At 40.2% G+C, this 20919-nt stretch overlaps 2 protein-coding genes and 1 long non-coding RNA gene across 3 annotated transcripts; 2 read left to right on the top strand and 1 right to left on the bottom strand.

Annotated features, from left to right (window-relative positions):
- The first annotated feature begins 1791 nt into the window (after positions 1-1791).
- On the top strand, positions 1792-9067 carry LOC124880585 (Fc receptor-like protein 5). The gene is made up of 7 exons (XM_047385851.1): positions 1792-2060; positions 2140-2382; positions 2457-2639; positions 2802-2891; positions 4758-4856; positions 5477-5563; positions 7544-9067. The coding sequence occupies exons 1-7, from the start codon at positions 1835-1837 to the stop codon at positions 7585-7587; spliced, it is 972 nt and encodes a 323-aa protein (XP_047241807.1). The 5' UTR covers positions 1792-1834; the 3' UTR covers positions 7588-9067.
- Positions 9068-10607: 1540 nt separating this feature from the next.
- Positions 10608-11006, bottom strand: LOC124880664. The gene is made up of 2 exons (XR_007041424.1): positions 10930-11006; positions 10608-10850 (listed from the first exon to the last, which is right to left on the bottom strand). It is a non-coding gene; the product is annotated as an uncharacterized LOC124880664 (long non-coding RNA).
- Positions 11007-13369: 2363 nt separating this feature from the next.
- On the top strand, positions 13370-18507 carry LOC124880597 (midasin-like). The gene is made up of 4 exons (XM_047385867.1): positions 13370-13377; positions 14594-14677; positions 15493-15849; positions 16049-18507. Exons 2-4 carry the CDS (start codon positions 14611-14613, stop codon positions 16498-16500), a joined length of 876 nt encoding a protein of 291 aa, XP_047241823.1. The 5' UTR covers positions 13370-13377; positions 14594-14610; the 3' UTR covers positions 16501-18507.
- The last annotated feature ends 2412 nt before the right edge of the window (positions 18508-20919 follow it).

Raw genomic sequence — 20919 nt, 5'->3', positions numbered from 1 at the left:
GGACCTCAGTGGGTGATGTGGAGTTCTCCTTTTAGAAAAAAACATTAAAGTTTCACACTTTAAATTCAGGTCTAGTCATGGTAGGTCTTACGAGTAAATTATTTTTTCAAATAACAGCAATTCAGTTCAATTCAGTGTTATTTATACAGCGCCAATTCACAACACATGTCGTCTCAATGCTCTTTACAAAGTTAATTCAATTGAATCATAGAGATTTCAAGTCAGGTTCATACATTCCAATTAATCCTAATCATTGAACAGTTCAGTCAGATTCAGTTATTTATTCAAATTGGATAAAAAGTTTTTCTATCTAAGGAAACCCAGCAGATTGCATCCAGTCAGTGACTTGCAGCATTCACTCCTCCTGGATGAGCATGTAGAGACAGTGGACAGTCACTGGTGTTGACTTTGCAGCAATCCCTCATACTGAGCATGCATGTAGCGACAGTGGAGAGGAAAAACTCCCTTTTAACAGGAAGAAACCTCCAGCAGAACCAGAACCAGGCTCAGTGTGAGCGGCCATCTGCCACGACCGACTGGGGGTTTGAGAGAACAGAGCAGAGATACAAGAAAAGAAAGAGAGAGCAAAGTTAAAAGCTGAAATAACAGCAAATAATACAGAATTGGAGAGTAGTGGGAGAATGTAGCAGAGTGAGGAAAGTGTGTGTCCCGCCACAGCTTAAGTCTAAAGCAGCATAACTACAGAGATAGCTCATTATAATAGCAACCACGTGATCAGTTGAATACTGAATTCACAGTTGACATTTTAAATGTATGCTTTCAAATAAAACTAGAGGCAAAGGTGGTAGGGATTTGTCTAGTATCTGGTGGGTTGCCAGCTCAAACCCCTACTCTGTCAGACTCAGTCGTGTCCTCAGGCAGGACACTTCACCTACCTTGCCTGCTGACGGTGGTCAGAGGGCTTGGTGGGGCTGATTGTATGGCAACCCTACCTCTGTCAGTCTGCCTCAGGGCAGCTGTGGCTACAATGTAGCTCACCGCTGTCAGTGTGTAAATGGTTGGATGAGTGATTGTAGTGTAAACCGCTTTGGATTCCGCGGACTTGATTAGGCGCTATACAAGTTCAGGCCATTTACCATTTTACCATTCAGAGACCATGAAGTCCATAGTTTGAACAGGGTGGGTTAGCAATCAGACTCTTTTGCTCTCCAGATAGACCCAACTGAGATCAGATGATAAATTACTCATTGAAAGTGATCTTTCTTCTCCCTTTGCAGTTCTATCCTCAGTGTTCTGCTACGCAACACACTCAGGTTTGTAAACTTCCTCTTGTACACTCAAATATTTGTGATTTTTATGTTCAGGATAAATTCTTGTGTCAAGGCTTTCCTACAATAGAATTTCTAACAAGGATGTTAAGGCCCTTCATAATTTAACAGCAGATAGTTTGACGATTATAAAGATGATGGGCATATTCAGTACCGATAAAGCTAAAAGCTTTTCTGGAAAGCTCTCATCAAAATGTTTGTAAGAACTACAGGTCAGTTATGTTAAGTTTTAGAAACTGCATTTCACTATTAAAGACTAAAACAGAATTTTAATGGCGATGTATTTATTTTTATTTTTACAAAGAAATGTTATGAATATTCAAAGTAAAGCCAATTGTGAGCTCTGGAAAGTCTCCATCTGTTGCTCTTCATAAAATTATATTTTGCTTTATTTGCTTTGCTTTTTATAGAAAAAGTAAAAAATGTGATTTCAGATTTTTATTATTGCAGAACTTTGGATATTTGATTTGAAAACCAAGCAGCAGTTTTTTATTCCAGTCCTCCCAGCTGGTCTGACTGTGAGTCCCAGTAGATCCCAGTTCTTCATGAGAGACTCTGTGTCTCTGAGCTGTGAGGAGGACAACATCTCTACTGGATGGACTGTGAGGAGAAACACAACCAGAGAAACCAGAACTCAGTGTGGAGATGGATGGGGAGAACCAGCTGGTTCTTCTTGTAACATGAGCCACTTGTTCATACTGGATACTGGAGTGTACTGGTGTGAGTCCAGAGAGGGAGCAGCCAGCAGCAGCATCCAGCTCACTGTCTCTGGTAAGATCAGACTGTGGAGTTAGTGTTGATGAAGCTGTGTGGAAATGGATGAAATGCTGTAGTTTGTCTCTGTGTTGAGGTGGATCAGTGATCCTGCAGAGTCCTGTCCTCCCTGTGATGGAGGGAGATGATGTCACTCTGAGCTGTCAAACAAAGACTTCCTCCAACCTCCCAGCTGCTTTCATTAAAGATGGCTCCCTCATCAGGACTGAGCCTGCAGGTCACATGACCCTCCACCATGTGACCAGCTCTGATGAAGGTCTCTACAAGTGTAACATCAGTGGTCATGGAGAGTCTCCATCCAGCTGGATCTCTGTCTCAGGTCAGCAGCTTCTCTGACTGCTTCAACCTTCATTATGAGACAAGATCTAAATAATTATCTTTGGTTCATTTCAGAGAAACCCACCATGACTCCTCCACCTGCATCCACCTCTCCTCCACCTACATCCACCTCTCCTCCACCTGCATCCAGCTCTCATACTACACTACTTGCTGCCATGATTATCTTCTTCTTGGTTTTAATCTTGTTAATCCTTCTGGTTCTGTGGGTGAGACAAAGTGCCTGCAGGAAATCTGAAGGTGAGCAATTCATATTTTAGAGAATTAGGATTATTTTCACACATTACAACCAAGCATTCAGTTTATTACTCTTCATTTTCTTCACATGTTGTCCTTGTTTTAAAGACACATTTAACCAAAGTTACTCTAATGAGCTCTCATGTTTGTTGTCCTGTACTCCAGCTGAAGGAAGGACAGGTGGAGAAAAAGACATCACATACAGCGACCTGAAAATCCTCAATAATCAGCAGCAGCCAATCAGAAGCAGCAGAGGTAAAACCTCACATCCTTCAGCTGCTAAACTAAGTTAGAACTTCTTCAAAGACCAAAACAAACATGGCAGGTTTTCCATTTTCTGCTTGATAGTAAACACTTTAGTTTAATCTATTAACTGCTCATTCCAGACACAATATTTGACTCGTTTGTAAAGAGAACGTATTTGTTATTCTCTATAAAGAAGAAAATTTTTTCATATTCCTTACTTTGTCAGCCTGAATCATCCAACGTTTATATTTATTCTATCATTTATTCTCAACCATCAGATTATATTCCTTCAGCATAACTGGCTCCTTATATTCTCTGTTTTTTATTTTTGAAGATAAATCTTTGCTAACTATTGTTTTATTCACCTTTTGCAGCTTAACTCAGTAGAAAAGCTCAAGCTTTTCTTTTTTGTAGCCGTGTTTTTTGGTAGAAAAAGACTATTTTTCATCTGTTATTTTTGTCACATTACTTAGAAGATTCTGGTTGTTGTTTCCTAGACGTGCTGCATCTCTGCAGCCTGTGGTTATTCAGTTAACAGGCTAACAGCTCTGTGGTCGTCCAGCTTCCTGTTATTGAAGGTGAAAGAGGACCTGCACACATTTCACTGCAGGACTTTAAAAAAATAACCATGTTGATTCCTGAGTTTCTAGGAACTTTAAACACTCAGTGTGAAGGTCTTTTTAAGACTTTTTAAACAGTAAATGTTATTAATCGTTATTATAGGCTATATATATATATATATATATATATATATATAATATATCCCTCATCCCTCATATACAGTACAGACCAAAAGTTTGGACACACCTTCTCATTCAAAGACTTTTCTTTATTATCATGACTATGAATATTGTAGCTTCACACTGAAGGCATCAAAACTATGAATTAACACATGTGGAATTATATACTGAACAAAAAAGTGTGAAACAACTGAAAATATGTCTTATATTCTAGGTTCTTCAAAGTAGCCACCTTTTACTTTAATTACTGCTCCACACACTCTTGGTATTCTGTTGATGAGCTTCAAGAGGTAGTCACCTGAAATGGTTTTCACTTCACAGGTGTGCCCTGTCAGGTTTAATAAGTGGGATTTTAAGCCTTATAAATGGGGTTAGGACCATCAGTTGTGTTGTGCAGGAGGTCTGTACTGTATAATATAATATACAACGAAAATATAGTTTTTATTGCACTCCAACATTTTGAAAGGTTCATTTTGAACTCTTTTGTCCTAATCTTTCCTGTGTTGCTTCCCAGTTTGAATCCACAGTTTAGTTCTTTTCTAACTTTATATTTTCCTTCTCTCATCTGGATGAAGATTTCCAGTTAGGACTGATGTTTGTTCCCAGACAAACATAATTCATCATCCTAAATAACTCATTATTATTAACTACATTTAGTGTTATACAGTACCTGTTAAAAATATGAATGTCCCTTTTTCACATTTTTATGGTTCAACCACAACCTTATTTTTTGATTGCTGACAAACAAAGAGAAAAGCAATGACTGTGTCAATGAAGGGAACTTTATCATGGTTACAACATGTTCATCGTGGTGTAAACGCTGATGTCTGCAAATCAACAACTCAAAAACAGAGGTCCATTGGCCATCAGTCATCGATAGTTATTTCAGATATTCACAAGTCAGCCATGATTGAAGGGGAAACCATTGAACTGGTGCCATCCAACAAATATCTTGGAATGATGTTAAAAGGCAACTCTCTGTGGAGGTTGTCTGATTTCTATATTAAACAAAACAGCTGGAAACCACTGCACTACCAACAACCTCTTAATGTTACTAGAAAACCGCTTTAAATATTCATATCTGCAGCCTTTTTCTACCTGCAGTAAAGTTAAATGTTCCTGTGTTATTCCTCAGAGAGAGATGCAGCTTCAGTTTACTCTGCAGCGAGGACAGAAGACATCAGTTATGGACAGATCATCATCAGAGAAGCTGGAGACAAACAGAGGATCAGAGGTAGGACAGATCTTCTTTATATCAATCTGAATTTTCTTCTCAGTACAGAAATAGTTTAAAATCTGGGATTTCATTTCTTTGACTTTAATTCAAATCCTTTTTATAAACAGGAACCAAAATGCAGTCATGGTTCTCACTGCATTGTTAGTTTTTTATGAAGTCAAACTCAGTTTTATCTTTTAAGCTCCTCTTTAACAACGTGAAGCTCTTTGTTTTTTGCTCAGTTAAAACCACAGAACTTCCTGCCTTTGGTTCTAGTGAATCCTGATGACACCACAGAACGTTGTTTTAAAATAACACCGACGTTGGTCCAAGCTGGACGTCACAGTTTCCACCTCCGTGTGGTCTGAAGGTGTCAGAATGCATGCCTGAACATAGCGAGACCATCTGGTCCGTTTACCTTTGTTTTAGCAGAAGTGAGCAGTTCTGTGGTTTCTGATTCACACAAACATTCATTTATTTAGATGTTTGACAAGAACAGCAACAGAATTAAAAACCTGTTAATCTGATGCTCATGTTAAGTTTATTAGTTCTGCTTTCTGAACTAAAGTGACCGTCTGAAGCCCAACAGAACCAGCTATACCTGCAGTAAAGTTAAATGTTCCTGTGTTATTCCTCAGAGAGAGATGCAGCTTCAGTTTACTCTGCAGTGAGGACAGAAGACATCAGCTATGGACAGATCATCATCAGACCCAAGAGGACCAGAGGTACCGCTTCATCTCCATCATATCTGAGTTTTATTGCAGACCGAAGGTCAACATGTCTGTCAGATGAAAAGGTGAACTGTCTCTTTAAACTGACGAGGGCGAGGAGGTGGAAGATGGAGAGATCTTCGTCTCATGTCAAAGTCCTTCACTTCTGGATACATTTCACAGGATCAGTTTTTATAAAATAAAAACTACATTTCAGTAACTCCTGGGTTTTAAAGAGGAGCTGAACTTAGAGAAACAACTTTTAAAGTTCAGCTCTGGAGGATGAAATCTTCTCATCTCAGGGACCAGTTCAATCACACATTAAAGACATGAAGAAGAAGCTCTTGTTATTCAGCAAAATTAGGGTTCATTTCATCAGTCAAATGAAAACACACAATAAGGACTGAATCTACATTCAGTCACACTGAGGTACGTTTCCAGATGACACATTTAATGAGAACAAGCAGAGATGAATTAAACAAAACCTTAACTCTAAGCTTCTAAAGAAGAATGATAGGAGATTTATGAGTAAGAAATCAGCATAAAAATGTTATCAAAGCTGACTGAAGGTCCAACTTTTATTAAATATCTACCTAGTTTCTCTCTGGAGTTTATTTATTCATGTTTAATTGTCCACATTTGAACTCAGAGATTGACAGAAACCAGAACCAGAACCAGGTTCAGTGTGAGCGGCCATCTGCCACGACCCACTGGGGGTTTAAGAGAACAGAGCAGAGACACAAAGAGAACAAAGAAGCACTGATCCAGGAGTACTTTCTATGGGAAGGAAAAGTAAATGTTAATGGATGTAGCTCCTTTAGTCGTTTCACCTAGAAAGAAAGAACAGATAAACTCTGAGCCAGTTTTCAAGGTTAGAGTCTGAAAGAGAGCACATAGAGTTAGTTACAGTAGAAGCTCAGTCAGTAGCCATGTCTAGGAGAGAGAAAGGGTTAAACACTAAAAGACAGGGCTATGTGGATCATCTGTAGAAGGTGAGCATTAAGTTGTTGTCAGCAGAAGCTCGGACGATGCCCCTCTCCATTTTAAATTCAGGGACTCTATAAACATGATGTAAGAGATTTTCTGGCCAACATAAACATGCAGGATAACCGAGGAAGACACTGGGAGCACTTTCTGGTGTCCTACTTCAGGCGAAGGACCAGTCCTAACATGTTCCTTTGGCTTCAGTGGTTTTCTGGTCTCTGGTGGCTGTTAATGTTCATAACATGGAGCAACATTTTGCGTTCAGATTAGCACCTGCATTTCATTCATGCTAAACATAGACGCAGGAACAGCACCGCGATCGGTTTCGGGTTTAAAACATCGTGTTGCGGGTAAAGAGTTACATTTGCACATCCTCCTCCCATAAATTTGGGTCATTATCATATATTTTGAATATTTATGAAGAAAAACACGCTGAAAAGTTTGTGCCACTGTTCCTTGCATGTAATCCAGCTTCATACACGCAAATCTTTGGTAGATCAGGCCCTATATTGCCAAAAGTATTTGTCTGTCTACTTCTACATGTACATGAACTTGATCCATAAGGTCCAGTTTGTTGATGGACCCATCATTGCCAGAAAAAGCAACTTTAACTATTCTGTGTTCATTGTTAGATGAGAAAACCAGAACTTCAGTCTGCTCTCTAATTCATCCCAAAGGTGTTGTAGAAGGTCAAGATCAGAACTCTGCAGAACTCAGTGATCTGGTGGTTGGATCTTTTATAGGGGTATCAAAGTAAAGGGGGCTGATTACAACTTTCCTTTCATGGTTCTGCTCTACTTTAGGCTGTTCTGTCAAATGAAATCCCAACTATTTGTTGTTGTGATGTCATAATATGTGAGAAAGATCAGTGTGTATGAAAACTTCTGCACTGCAAGTAATTTTTCATTAACATTTTCTACATGTATCATTTACTATAATCAGAGAATATTCTGAATATATTCAGAAGGAAACAGTTTTTTCTCATGTTTGGACTTTTGTTGTTGTTTTCAGAACTGAAACCAGAACCAGACGTTGTCTACTCCTCACTCAGATAGATCACCAGTCAGACCAGTGACTGTTGGGTCACCCAGGAGTTTGTGGTGTGGTTCTGTGGGTTTAATACGAACATCAGATGGAACATCTGGATGTGGTGAACCGATGTTCATTTATCTTCAGAGGAGAACAAGAACAAACCTCAGACTGAGGCGGCATCGTACTGTGGGTTGGAAACTGAACAGAACAAATTGTTTCTGTTTGTTTGAGGAGGTTTAAAACCTTCATCTGATGGTGAAACCAAGTGAAGATGATTTTATGAATGTTTTCTATTATTAATGTCTCAGATGAAGCAGCTTGGTCCATACCTGCTGTCCTCGATGTGCTGCAGAGATATTAACTCCTGCATGGCTCCAGGTCATTCCTGCAGTCAGTTACCGGATCAGCAGAACATCTGTTCAGGTTTCATATTGAACCGGTCCAAACCACTGGAAGGACTGGTTTCCAGTATCACTCAGCTCACCGATTGAAGGAGTTGATCTCAGCTTTTATTTTCAGGTATTTTAAATACATTTTTATTTTAATGATCTTTTTCCTATTTCAACATGTTTCACTAATATAGATGAGGTTCTGATTCCGTCTGGACGGGAGCAGAGAAGAGTCTACCGGGTTTCTCTGTGTTTGGTACCGTCTCTCATTTTAATGCTTGTTAATGAATATTTAAAAACAGGTCAAACACAAACTGGGAAGTCAGTGCAGACAGGCTGTGAAACTGAACCAATGAAAACAAAGTTAGAACAAAACAGGAAGTCGTCTGTTTCCAAGAAGGAATGGAAACTGGACCTGAAAGCACAACCAGAACCAGCATTTCCCTGAAAACAAAACTCAGGTCTGATTAACTCACGTCTGACACCTACAGGACACTAGGAGTATGGACCAATTTAAAGTATGTCAGGCTCTGTTGCCATGACAACCCTCATGTTGTAGGCAGAGATGTTCACAAGTCATTGTTTGCGAGTCCAAGTTAAGTTCTGATGGTCTAATCCCAGCAATTAATCCAAGTCAAGTCTTTAGAGTGCAAGTCCAAGTCTTTGTTTCTGCTACTTAGGTGTGACTCTAGTAAAGGTCAAAGGGCAAACTGCCATCTCTGGTTGTAGGTGTGAGGACTCTGCAGCACAGGCAGCTAATAAATACCCAGAATTAACTTTCATAACTTCTAATCATAAGGAAAGAAAATCTGTTACAAAGCAAAGAGTCCAGAGATCAACGGGTCAGAAATCAGAGCAGAACTGTGTGGAAGCTTCTGGAAGGTCCTGCATGAGAAAAGTTTGATTTATGGATGAAAACTGAAACATCAGGAAGAAAATGAGAAAATAATCAATGAAGAACGCTCAATTCTTTGCTGTTTCCTGGACGTTGTCTTATTATCTGTCATCATCACAAAGTCTAAATCTGTCAGGGTATGAATAATTCTGAGTTGAACTGTATTTATATTTGTTTTTTAAATCTTTGATTTTGTACAATAAACAATATTCAACACGACAAGGTTGTGTAAATTGGTTTTAAACTGTTTTAAATCTTCTGGGTCCACAGAAAGTATCTCTGTTAATTTGACTGTTTACCAGTAGGGGGCAGTAACTGCCTTACTTCACAGTAGGAACAATGGGAAATGTTGATGCCCTTTATACATTTAAAACTATATCAAAATAAAAATAACTATTTTAATGAATTATCCACAATTCAGTCACCAGTTGATGCAGCCATAAAAATAAATGTCAGTCAATCATTTTCTACAGTTTATTCCATAATGGGTCACGGGGGAGATGGTGCCTATCTCCAACAGTCTGTGGGCGAGAGGCAGGGTTCACCCTGGACAGATCACCAGTCCATCGCAGGGCAACACACAAACAACCATGTACACACTCATTCATACACCTAAGGTCAATTTAGAGAGACCAATTAACCTAACAGACATGTCTTTGGACTGTGGGTTTATACCTCAGGAAAGGAAGCAGAAAATTATTATTTTCTGTTTTTAGGATTGAAATCTGTCCACAAGAGCTGCAGCCTCTCTGCAGACCCTCTGTTGGACTTTATAAAAACATTTAAAATGTTTAAAATATTATGTTGAAATGTTTGAGTTACTCGTTGCAGTGAAAAGTAGCGGCACAAAAGCTTTGTTGCTTTCAATGTGTTTAATAAGCAGATATTTTAGACAGTCAGAAGAATCTCAAACATTTTTTACAGACCAGAAACTCTGCTTTTCATCAGTGGTATAATCAGGACATTTAGGGCCCCATAACAACACAATCATCTAAGGTGAGCAGCATCTGACCCTGGTCAGAAGACCTGCTGCTGAAAGGCCTCAAAACATTAACCTACACAACTGCGCCCCCTAGTGATCTAATCTGAGCACTACCAATCCATGAGAAATGAACTGTGATCCTGTTCAGAGGGACAGACACAGAGAGGAACATCTCCTCCTTGATCTCCTGACAGAAACCTTCTTCAGACCTGCTGCTGACCCTGTCCTTCTTCTGGTCCTGTGTTCATCTAATGCTGGGAGAACAAGATGGTGCCCTCTGGTGGTTACATCAGAATGTAACTTTAATTTTAATCACTTCTGATTCCACCATTTATTTATTTATTTAACACTTTTCTTCTTACAGCTGATGTGCAAAATGTAAAACATGTTTAAAACTTTGAACTTCTCCTCTTCACTGCGATGTGGAGGAGCAAACAGAAAGTCTCCAGGCACAGCTTCTGAAAACATGCAGATCATTGGCTCTGCAGAACTTAGAGGAGGTTGAACTGAAAGAGGCATCAAATGATGGACAGTTATGACTGATTGATTGATCGAAGTGTTGCTTGTCGCTCGTTGACATAAAGACACTATGAGGAGGGTGGAGATGCAGTTGGATAGAACACCACCATCCACCATGTTGGTCTTCAAAAGATGAAGACCAACATGGGAGGAGGTAGATGTGGGTGGAGTTATGGCTGTAGGTTTACATGCAGAGAGAACCCCACCTGGTCAGGTGATGCAAACAACCAGTGCTGAAATGACAGAGAAGCTCCTGACCTGAGACAGAGATCCAGCTGGATGGAGACTCTCCATGACCACTGATGTTACACTTGTAGAGACCTTCATCAGAGCTGGTCACATGGTGGAGGGTCATGTGACCTGCAGACTCAGTCCTGATGAGGGAGCCATCTTTAATGAAAGCAGCTGGGAGGTTGGAGGAAGTCTTTGTTTGACAGCTCAGAGTGACGTCATCTTCCTCCATCACAGGGAGGACAGGACTCTGCAGGATCACTGATCCACCTCAACACAGAGACAAACTACAGCATTTCATCCATTTCCACACAGCTTCATCAACACTAACTCCACAGTCTGATCTTACCAGAGACAGTGAGGTTGATGCTGCTGCTGGCTGCTCCCTCTCTGGACTCACACCAGTACACTCCAGTGTCCTCTATGAAGAGGATGCTGATGGTACAGGAAGAACCAGCTGGTTCTCCCCATCCATCTCCACACTGAGTTCCTCTGGTTGTGTTTCTCCTCACAGTCCATCCAGCAGAGATGTTGTCCTCCTCACAGCTCAGAGACACAGAGTCTCTCATGAAGAACTGAGATCTTCTGGGACTCAAAGTCAGACCAGCTGGTTTAAAAAATCTTCTAGAGGTTAAACATTTACAAATAAGAATATATGCATCATATTCCTTTAGTAGCAATCGACATTAGATAAAAAAAGAACATTTTATAATTAGTTTTTGTCTCAGACTATAATATCTAAATGAACTGATTTATAAATGTTTAAGATATGTTTTCTTATTACTAATCATTGATTTAGGACCTTGGTTTGTTTAATGTAGATGTTTAATGACCTTATAGAGTCAAACTCCACAGCAGTGATGTCTCTACTGAGATAAATTATTTAGTTTGTCTCCAGAAACCCTGAAGTGGGACAAGAAGAGTAAAAAGTGTCTGAGCTGCAGGTTTGCCATGAATGGATCTGGACCACATTAAAAAGGCAACATATTTATCCTACCAGGTTAAAGTAAAGACATATTTCCAGTAACATTACTGGGGCATTATTATAGTGACTCCTACTTATTTCTCCAGTTATTTCTGTTAACATTTCAGTTTCAAGCATGTGGTTCCTGTGAGGGTTAAATAAAGTCAGGCTTTCAGTGTTTCCTCCATCAGTTATGAACCTATGTGCTGAAACAAGTGTTCGACTGACAGAGCAGACTCAGCAGAGATGGTTCCTTCATTGTTCCTTCAGATGATTAGAGGACCTCTCATGCTTGGTTGGCAGCTGCCTGTGAAGCCCCGCCTCTTCCTGTCAGCATGTCTTCCTGTTGGTGGTGGAAGGTCCGCTGGGTCTCGTCTGGTTTTGTTCCAAACATTTATTTTCAACACATGAATCATAGTCAGACATTCTTGAAGATGATTTCTCTTTCTTCCATCATTTCTTTCTTTCTTTCTGCATTTCCAATAGTTTCAGTAACATTTGGTCTTTTTGATAAAACCTGAATCCTTCTGTCAGCTAAAGCCCAATATTGTAAACTGATGAGGTGATAAATTATAATAATGCAAGGAGAAGCATGGTTCCTCTGGACTCTTCAGGTACATCACATGACCACTAGAGGGCGATGCTAGGAAATGAAACGTCACACGGCGCTGATCTCACCACAGTGCAACCATGCACAACATCCTGGACATTATTTGGCCTGATCCTAAGGCTGCTGAAGACTGAAGAAGAAAAAACATCCCAGGTTTACAGCTCGTGGTTCTGAGGTGAAGCAGGCAGCTCTGGGCCCAGAAGCACAGATTGGATCAGTTGGATTAACTGAATCTATTCCTACTAAAATGTAAATGAAGATGAAAACAAGACAATAAAACAAGCTCTAAAAAACACAACCTGGAATCAGACCTTTAAAAATCAACTAAAATGTTACAAAAAAGTAAAATATCCAAAGAACAAAATGTTGGAGAAAATAATCGACCTTCTTATTGTCCATCGGTGCAGAAATCCTGTTTTCCATTTCAGTTATTTTTACCCAGTCAAAGTCACACAGTAATACTTTCTCACTCCTCCGTTTCTTAACAACTCAACTTCCATATAATCTAAATATTTCACAATAAGGTGAAATAATATTTAGAGAGCCCAGGAGTTCCTGACAGACTGGCCCACTTTCAACTGCTGGGTTAAATATTTCATGAAAAATATAAGCCTATAAATATATATACACACATAGTTACAGTGCTAATGTTTTTATTCTCAGATGGTCGATATAATTTACAGCAATAATATCTATGAATACATATTTATCCTAGAAGGTAAACTATAACAAAGCCACAGAGTTTCTGGACTTAAAGGAGCTGCTTCATAAATGAAAATGCAACAGAAAAATAAAACATCTGACATCATGAATATTTTGGAGGTTAATACGTCTAAACATAAATTCACAATTTTCTTCTGTCATCTGCTGTCTTCAGCTGATCATCTCCTCCATCTCAGCATCTTCTCTGTCTCACCGGGTCCTCTACATCCTTCACTACATCTATGAAGCTTCTCTGTGGTTCTCCTCAGAACCTCACAGTTCTGATCTTCATCCATCCTTTGTCTCCCTCATATCTAACGGTTCTAAATACCTGACTCCAAAAAAAGCACCTAATCCTTTGTTTTCAGCTTTAGACAATATGAAATATAATAATAAGTACCATTTTAACTGTTAAAATAGTGCCTTGATGGTTTTATGGCGCCTCTAGTGTCCGATTGATGTTCCTACATGTTGTGATCTGATTCCAGAACCAGAACCATGGATCACCGCCGTTGCTTCCGGTGGGTTTTTGTTTTTTATTTCAAACAACAGAGAGGAATATTTAAATGAAATAATATTCAAGTAAAAGTTCGATAGATAGATAGATAGATAGATAGATAGATAGATAGATAGATAGATAGATAGATAGATGATAGATAGATAGATAGATAGATAGATAGATAGATAGATAGATAGATAGATAGATAGATAGATAGATAGATAGATAGATAGATAGATAGATAGATAGATAGATAGATAGATAGATAGATAGATAGATAGATAGATAGATAGATAGATAGATAGATAGATAGATAGATAGATAGATAGATAGATAGATAGATAGATAGATAGATAGATAGATAGATAGATAGATAGATAGATAGATAGATAGATAGATAGATAGATAGATAGATAGATAGATAGATAGATAGATAGATAGATAGATAGATAGATAGATAGATAGATAGATAGATAGATAGATAGATAGATAGATAGATAGATTTTCCCTCATTGGTGAGGAATGTTGAACAGGTTGTTCAGCTACAGAGAAGGATGTGTCACAGAGACCAGTAACGTCTCACAGCCGGTTTGACAAGAAGTGCGTCTGTCAGGTTTGAAAACCAAAGGTCCTATTTCAATCACTCAGTCGTTGCTGAATATGAACAGAGGAGAACGTTGCTGAATGGAAGAACAACAACACAGGAAAAGGTGTCGTTATTATATCATTTTGCATGTTTCCATACTGAGAATTTTATCAGCATAGAGTTCAGTTCATTAAGTCATAAAACACAGAGGCACGTGACACGGTAAGAGTCAGTTTGCAGTTTTATGGAGTTCAGAGGCTCTGACAGCTTGGTTGACTTTATTTATGTTATGGACATTTTTAGTGTCTTGCTTGATTTGCTCCTTGATTCTCTACAGGAACTGACAAAAGTATTAGAACCCCTCAGTGTTGATCCATTCTTCTCTTATTTAGTCTTAGAGTAATGGTTTCTCAGCCTTCTCCTTGCAGCTGTGTGAGATAATATGTACGCCACACTGTTAAGATTATATCTAGAACAACAGGTCTCATGAGAGGCACCTTGAAAACTGTTGTAGCTTCTAGGAGAACTTTTACTTTGTCTGGTCAGAACCATTTGGCAGCACTACTGAGCTGTAAAATCTTTCTCTCTTACAAGATTAAAATAAAGCTGATTCTGAGTGACAATCATTCGTCTCTGTCATTGCTGCCTCCAGCAGGTCAGAGGAACATCATGTCTGCTTCATCTTGGTTCATCGGCTGGATCTTACTGTCAGAAGCCTTCTTCTGTTGGTCTGAATGTGAGTTCATCTCTACTTGTTCTACATCTTTGCTAGAACAACACTGCAGTAATGAAAGAAAAGTTAAGAGGTCCTGCATCATGCTGAAGAGCAGCTTAAAGCTGGAACCAGTTGTTCTGGTTCCTTTCACTGATTGTTCAGCAGGTAACATTATGGAGGCAGATGATTCAGATTAAATGTTACTGAATCATTTAATGCAGTGATAGGTGGGACAAATGAAACCTGCCTGTCTGAGATGTTTAGAAACAGCAGTAAAGAACCAGAATCAGAACCAGCTTCATTAGTCAAGCTTCTGCACACAGACAGAGAATTTAACTCTGGTTCCACTTTGCTTTCAACCAACAAACAGTTTAAACATAAATATATAAAATCTGCTGGGAAATGAAAACGTTGAGTGACTCCAGATGTTTCAGTGTCTTTGAATCTGTTGGATTTTTTACATGAAGAAGAGCAGAACTCAGTTTTCTAGAAGCAGGACTTCAGACACTTTGGTTCCAAACTTCATTAGAGTTACTACTGAAGAAGTATTTTTATAAAATCATTGCCAGCAGACCATATCTGAGATGTTCACTGCAGGCTTGGTTCAGCTTGTTTAGAGGACCGCAGTAATGTTGCATCTCCACTTGAAAATAAAACCTGATCCTGCGTTTGAAATAATATGCTGATTATTACAGTAAAATAATCTTCTTTTTATATTGGCAGGTTTAATTCGTATGATCGTTGTCTCCTGGCGTCCCTGTTTGTCTCTGATGAAGCTGTGGAGGAGCAGAGCTCCAACTTGACCTTTACCCTATCTGCTGTCTCCTCTCCTGCAGATCGGAGAAACATCTCAGCTGAACCTGGACAGAGCGTCACTCTGCCATGTCAGCATCCTGACAACTACACCCTCATAGCTGTAGAGTGGAGCAGAACTGATCTGGGGGATAAATACGTCCTTCTCTATCGAGACCAGCAGATGGATAAATCCTATCAGGAGCCGTCTTTCTCGGACCGGGTGGATCTTCAGGACAGACTTATGGAGGATGGAGGCGTTTCTTTGGTTCTGCAGGACGTGAGAACTTATGATACAGGAACATATGAGTGCAGAGTGGTCCACAGTGGCTTAAGTGAAGCTAAATTGAATAATGGTCCCGTCTGCACCATCCACTTGGATGTAGCTCCTCCTCCTCCAGGTGAGTCTCTGGATCAGAACTTCCAGAAGCTTCCTGGTTCTCGATGGTAGAGTGAAACATCTCAGACCAGATGTTGGTGTTTTCTAAACCTGTTGTTCATGAGACTCTGTAGAAAGAAGCTGGTCTGAGAGCAGTAGATGATGTTCTTCAGTCATCTCCTACCTGACAGATCAGACTAACACCTGGTTCTGTTCTGCAGGGAACAAAGATGGAAACAAAGAGGATGAAGAGAACCTGGATGAAGGGAACAAGGATGAAGGGAACAAGGATGAAGGGAACAAGGATGAAGAGAACCTGGATGAAGGGAACAAGGATGAAGAGAACCTGGATGAAGGGAACAAGGATGAAGGGAACAAGGATGAAGGGAACAAGGATGAAGGGAACAAGGATGAAGAGAACCTGGATGAAGGGAACAAGGATGAAGAGAACCTGGATGAAGGGAACAAGGATGAAGGGAACAAGGATGAAGGGAACAAGGATGAAGAGAACAAGGATGAAGGGAACAAGGAAGGAGTGAAGGAAGGATCCATTGTTCTGCCAGTTTTCTTCATGATCCTCATCTTCACTGTAGCTTTTCTCATTGTTAGAGTTCGTTGTGTCAGACCAAAGATCTTCAGAGAGATGATGCTTAAAAGAAGGTTAAAATGGTAGTCAGAGCCTCACGAGGAGTTCCTGTGAAACCTTGAGCCGGCCCAATGTATAAGTCCCATGTAGTCACCTTCCTGGTTTCAGAGTCATTATTTAAAGCCAATTGAATGTTTTCTGCTGGCATATGAACTGGACAATGTTTGGTGCACGTTGTTGTATCTTGGTCAGAAGGTAAAAGTCTTTTTTCCGTAGCTGCTTGTGAACGCAACATTGAAGTTGGGCCCTGCTCCTCAGCCAGCGCAGCGGGGACCTGTTTCTACAGACAGGAGTTCTGATCAATTAAGGTAACTTCAGGTTCAGTTCAGGTTCTTCAGCTGGGTCCCTTCTTACCTAGGTCTGTCACCATGGCAACATATCCTGGAACCCTGACATGCTCTAGAATAGGTCAGGGTTCCAGATTAGAGACAAAGACAGCGCCACCTATTGATGAATCTATGGACTTGACTCTGCAGGGTCTGATGTTTTCTTCTCCTCTCATGTTCCAATGTGACGTCTTCTGTTTCATTTTTATCTTAGTGGGAGAAGCTTTGTTCATGTTAAACTGAAGGTTAAACAGTTTTATTTCTTCATAAAAACTGTAAAAATTGAAGGTATTTAAAGGGACAAACCAGCCGCCACATGTTCTCTGTTGCATCACAGAGTCTGGATGACAGAGAAGGAGCTCAGGAACTCACGGTTCCTCTGTAGTTCTGGCCTTCAGCTTAAAGTTGTTTTACTGCTGGAAGCTGAAGCTCCACCCTGCTTCAAGCTCATTGGAGCATCATCTGGCTGACTGCAGACGCTCCTCGTTGCAGCACCCTGCGACCTTTGGAGACCAGACCTGGTTAACCTCTCCAGAACTGGAGCTGAGGAACCCGTTCTGTATCAGTGTGCTTCAGCCTGACGTGTCTGATCTGGGTTGAAGGACCCAAATGACACACGGTGATCCAGGATTGTCCTAGATTTAGTTCCACCAACTCTGACTAGCTTCTCTGGCGCTGCTGAAGAAAAGCATCCCCACAGCATGACGCTGCCGCCACCATGTGTCACTGTGGCGATGACGTGGTTAGGGTGTTAGCATTTTGGATGTAGACCAATGGTTTCCTGTTTGGTCCGATCTGAGCTTAGAACCTTGTTCCGCATGCTCTGACTGCAAACAGAACTTCTGCTCCCTCATTGTCCACTATGTCAACAACAATAACAACATTACATGACAAACTGTTGTTCCATAGAGAGATTTACCTGCAGGAGCTGTGGATCTCTGCAGCTCCTCCAGAGTTACCATGGGCCTCTTAACTGCTTCTCTGATTAATGGTCTCCTTGCCCAGCCTGTCAGTTTAGGTGGACCTCCATGTCTTGGTAGGTTCATCCTCTCTCCATGTTCAAATGATGGATTGAACAGAACTCTGGGAGATGTTCAGAGTTTGGCATATTGTTGTAGAACCTATTTTAAACAGTTTTATCTAAAGTGGAACCATCCTTACCTTTTAATGGTTCTGAACGGTTGTTTCTCTCCTTCGTTAGCTCCCAGCAGGATTACTGGACCTCCCTGTATGTTGTCATGACTGGATCAGAATACTGCAGCTTGTTTCTGATCATGAACAACAAAGCATGAACATATCTCCTCAGTTCTCCCTTCCCTGGAATTGATTTTAAAGTTTTATTGATTACCTTTAAGGCCCTGAATGAACAGGCTCCTGTATACCTGGCTGACCTCCTGCAGCCTTATGTGACCTCTAGATCCCTTAGATATAATGATCATTTGCTTCTAGTGGTCCCAAGGTCCAGACTGCTCCACAGAGGTGATCAGATCTTTGCAGAACCAGCTCCACCTTCAGATCAGACAGACTTCAACTCTTTTAATAGAGCATAAGGCTGACTCATGGTTTTATTTTGTCTCTTGGTGTTTTTAACCTAATATTGTTGTAATATGTTGTTTTAGTGGCCGGTTGATTTTATATCTGCTATATACATAAAACTGATTTGATTGATTTGAACCCTGCATTAAACTTCTCCACAGCTTCTCCCTGACCTGTCTGCTGGCTTCCTTGGTCTTCATGAAGCTGGTTGTTCTCTAAGGTTCTCTAAAGAACCTCTGAGGCCAGAAACAGAACATCTGCAGTTAGACTCGGATTCAATCACACACAGCTGGACTCTCTGGTTACTGGTAGCTTCTAAAGGCAACTGGTGGTGCTGGATTTTATTGAGGGGTATCACAGAGCAGGGGGTGAATACATATGAATGCCATATTTTTTAGATTTTTATTTGTAAAATAATTTTAAAACTATGTTTCATTTTATTTCCACATTGGAGTTATGCAACCCTTGGTCCAAGTTTGTGAAAAGTTCTGGTGTAGAAATACTTTTGCATGGTTCAGTTTCTGATGCTGTATTTATTAATGGATCCACTTCTTCTAAACCCACATAAACCCATTACCTGCACAGACTGGAGGACAGTCAAGGATAAATTAGACTTATTACCTGTCTGCTAGTTTGTGCTGCGTTCACTGACTTCTGAAAGCAGAGGAATTCCCATCATGCCTTTTGTTAGTTGGTTTTATTAGCAGCAGAAAAGACGGAGATGTTTGAAGAAAAGTCTTCTGTCAGTCAGAGCTTCAAACATCAGCTGCAGCCCAGGTCCACTAAGCCTTTAACGCTGACCTGTAACTTCTAGTGATGCTAAAGATGTTATTTTTAAGCTGTCAATCAGAACTCCAGAACATTTGGAGGAGTTACAGAACTCAAAGGATCCTGAAGTTCTGTTTGCTCTGCAGAACACACAGGTCCAAGGAGAGGAGTCACATGGCTACTCACATGTACACACAGTGGGGCTTTAGTGTGGGGAGCAGGACATCAGAAGCACCTTTAAACCGCCACATCTGAACATCCATCAGATGCATGTTGAATAAAAACCAAAGTTGTTGCAGAAACAAGATCTTTATCATTTTCCTACAGCAAGTCATAAATGTGTCAACTATTCTGCAAACATTTGCTGAACTAAAACACCCATCTGTCTGTGCAGCTCAGCTCTGGAGCTCTTCTAATGGACTTCCTTTGTCCCAGAGACAATAGAGACGAGTGGAGCCAAAGGTTAAAGGTGTTCCGTCCAGCAGCTGATCCGGTTTGAACCGGTTCTAAAGAGGAACCACTCCCATTCAGAGAAATATGAAGGAAGTCAAAACAACATTCATTGTGTTAGCTCAGCATTTAGTGGATAATAAAAAACAGTAACAGGTTTTACATCAGTTACAGCTGACCTCTGACCTTCTGCTTTCACAACAACGTTTATTTATGAGTTCAGTGAATTTATGTGACAAAGAAACAGCAGAAAGCTGCAGGGAGGAGCTGCTGATGGAAGAGTTATTTTAACCCCAGTCCCTCCCAGTCTGACTGAAGGACTGGTTTCGCCGATGAACCCAGTCAGGCTTCCTGACTTTGGGTTTTAATGTTTTCATTCAACAAACTAAAAGAGTTACAAAGATGAATAAAAGAAGATCTTTAGAAGCCGTCTAATGTATGAGGTTTTATCCAGCCTCTAACATGAAATTACATTAAACTGGTCAGGTGTTGAAGCAGGAATTTCTCTAAACGTTGCAGGACAGAAGCTCTAGAGGACCAGTTTCCATCATGAGTTTTGATGAGGGTCTCTTCTGAGTCCTGAGAAATAAGCTGAGTGAAATGATTGTGTCCAGCAGCAGGAATGAATATACCTGCAGGGTTCGTTGCATCTAATCAAAGGAACATTGAGTTTAAAACTTCTTCTTCTCCACTGACTAAAGATGTTGCTGTTCAGTTCAACTCAAACCACACAAACGTCAGGACCCACAGAGTTGGATTTATGAAGTTGCAAGAAGAAGTTAACAGGATAAGAACTAATTTATGGAGCGAACCGAACCTGTTCTGCTAATGATCACATCTCAGTAGTTAGAAGGGAATCACCTCCTGATTTAGGAAGAGGAGAAAGTCAGGGATGAATCTCAATCATTTCTCTGTGAAAACCTCCTGGCTCCGTTGTCTCGTATTAAACCAGAGATCCACTCTGACCAATCACAGCAACACACTCATCAAAGCTTTGATTCTAGGTAGAGAAATAATGAAACGGCTGTGATGAACCGCTAACCTGTCCAGTTTGGACCCAGCTTCTCCTCTAATGACGGCTGCAGAGAAGCACCTCAATGAACCTGTAGCTGAAGGTTTGCTCAACAGAACTTCCAGCTTCTAACTTGGCTGACCTCACCTTTTAAACCTTCTTTTACAGGTAAATATGTCACACAAAAAGCTGAAATTCCTCTTTCTAACAGCTTTTATTGACTAATTGTGTCTGTATTCATAACTAATCATAAAACTTCTAGTGTTCAGGGATCTGTTCTTATTTAATATTCAAGTTTTAGGAGTTTTTTCCAAAGAGCTCCCAGCTGACCGAGCATCTCTTGGTCTTGTGGAG

This window comes from Girardinichthys multiradiatus, chromosome 14, assembly GCF_021462225.1.
Source record: "Girardinichthys multiradiatus isolate DD_20200921_A chromosome 14, DD_fGirMul_XY1, whole genome shotgun sequence".
NCBI lineage: Eukaryota > Metazoa > Chordata > Actinopteri > Cyprinodontiformes > Goodeidae > Girardinichthys > Girardinichthys multiradiatus.
This window is presented reverse-complemented; position numbering and strand designations above follow the sequence as displayed.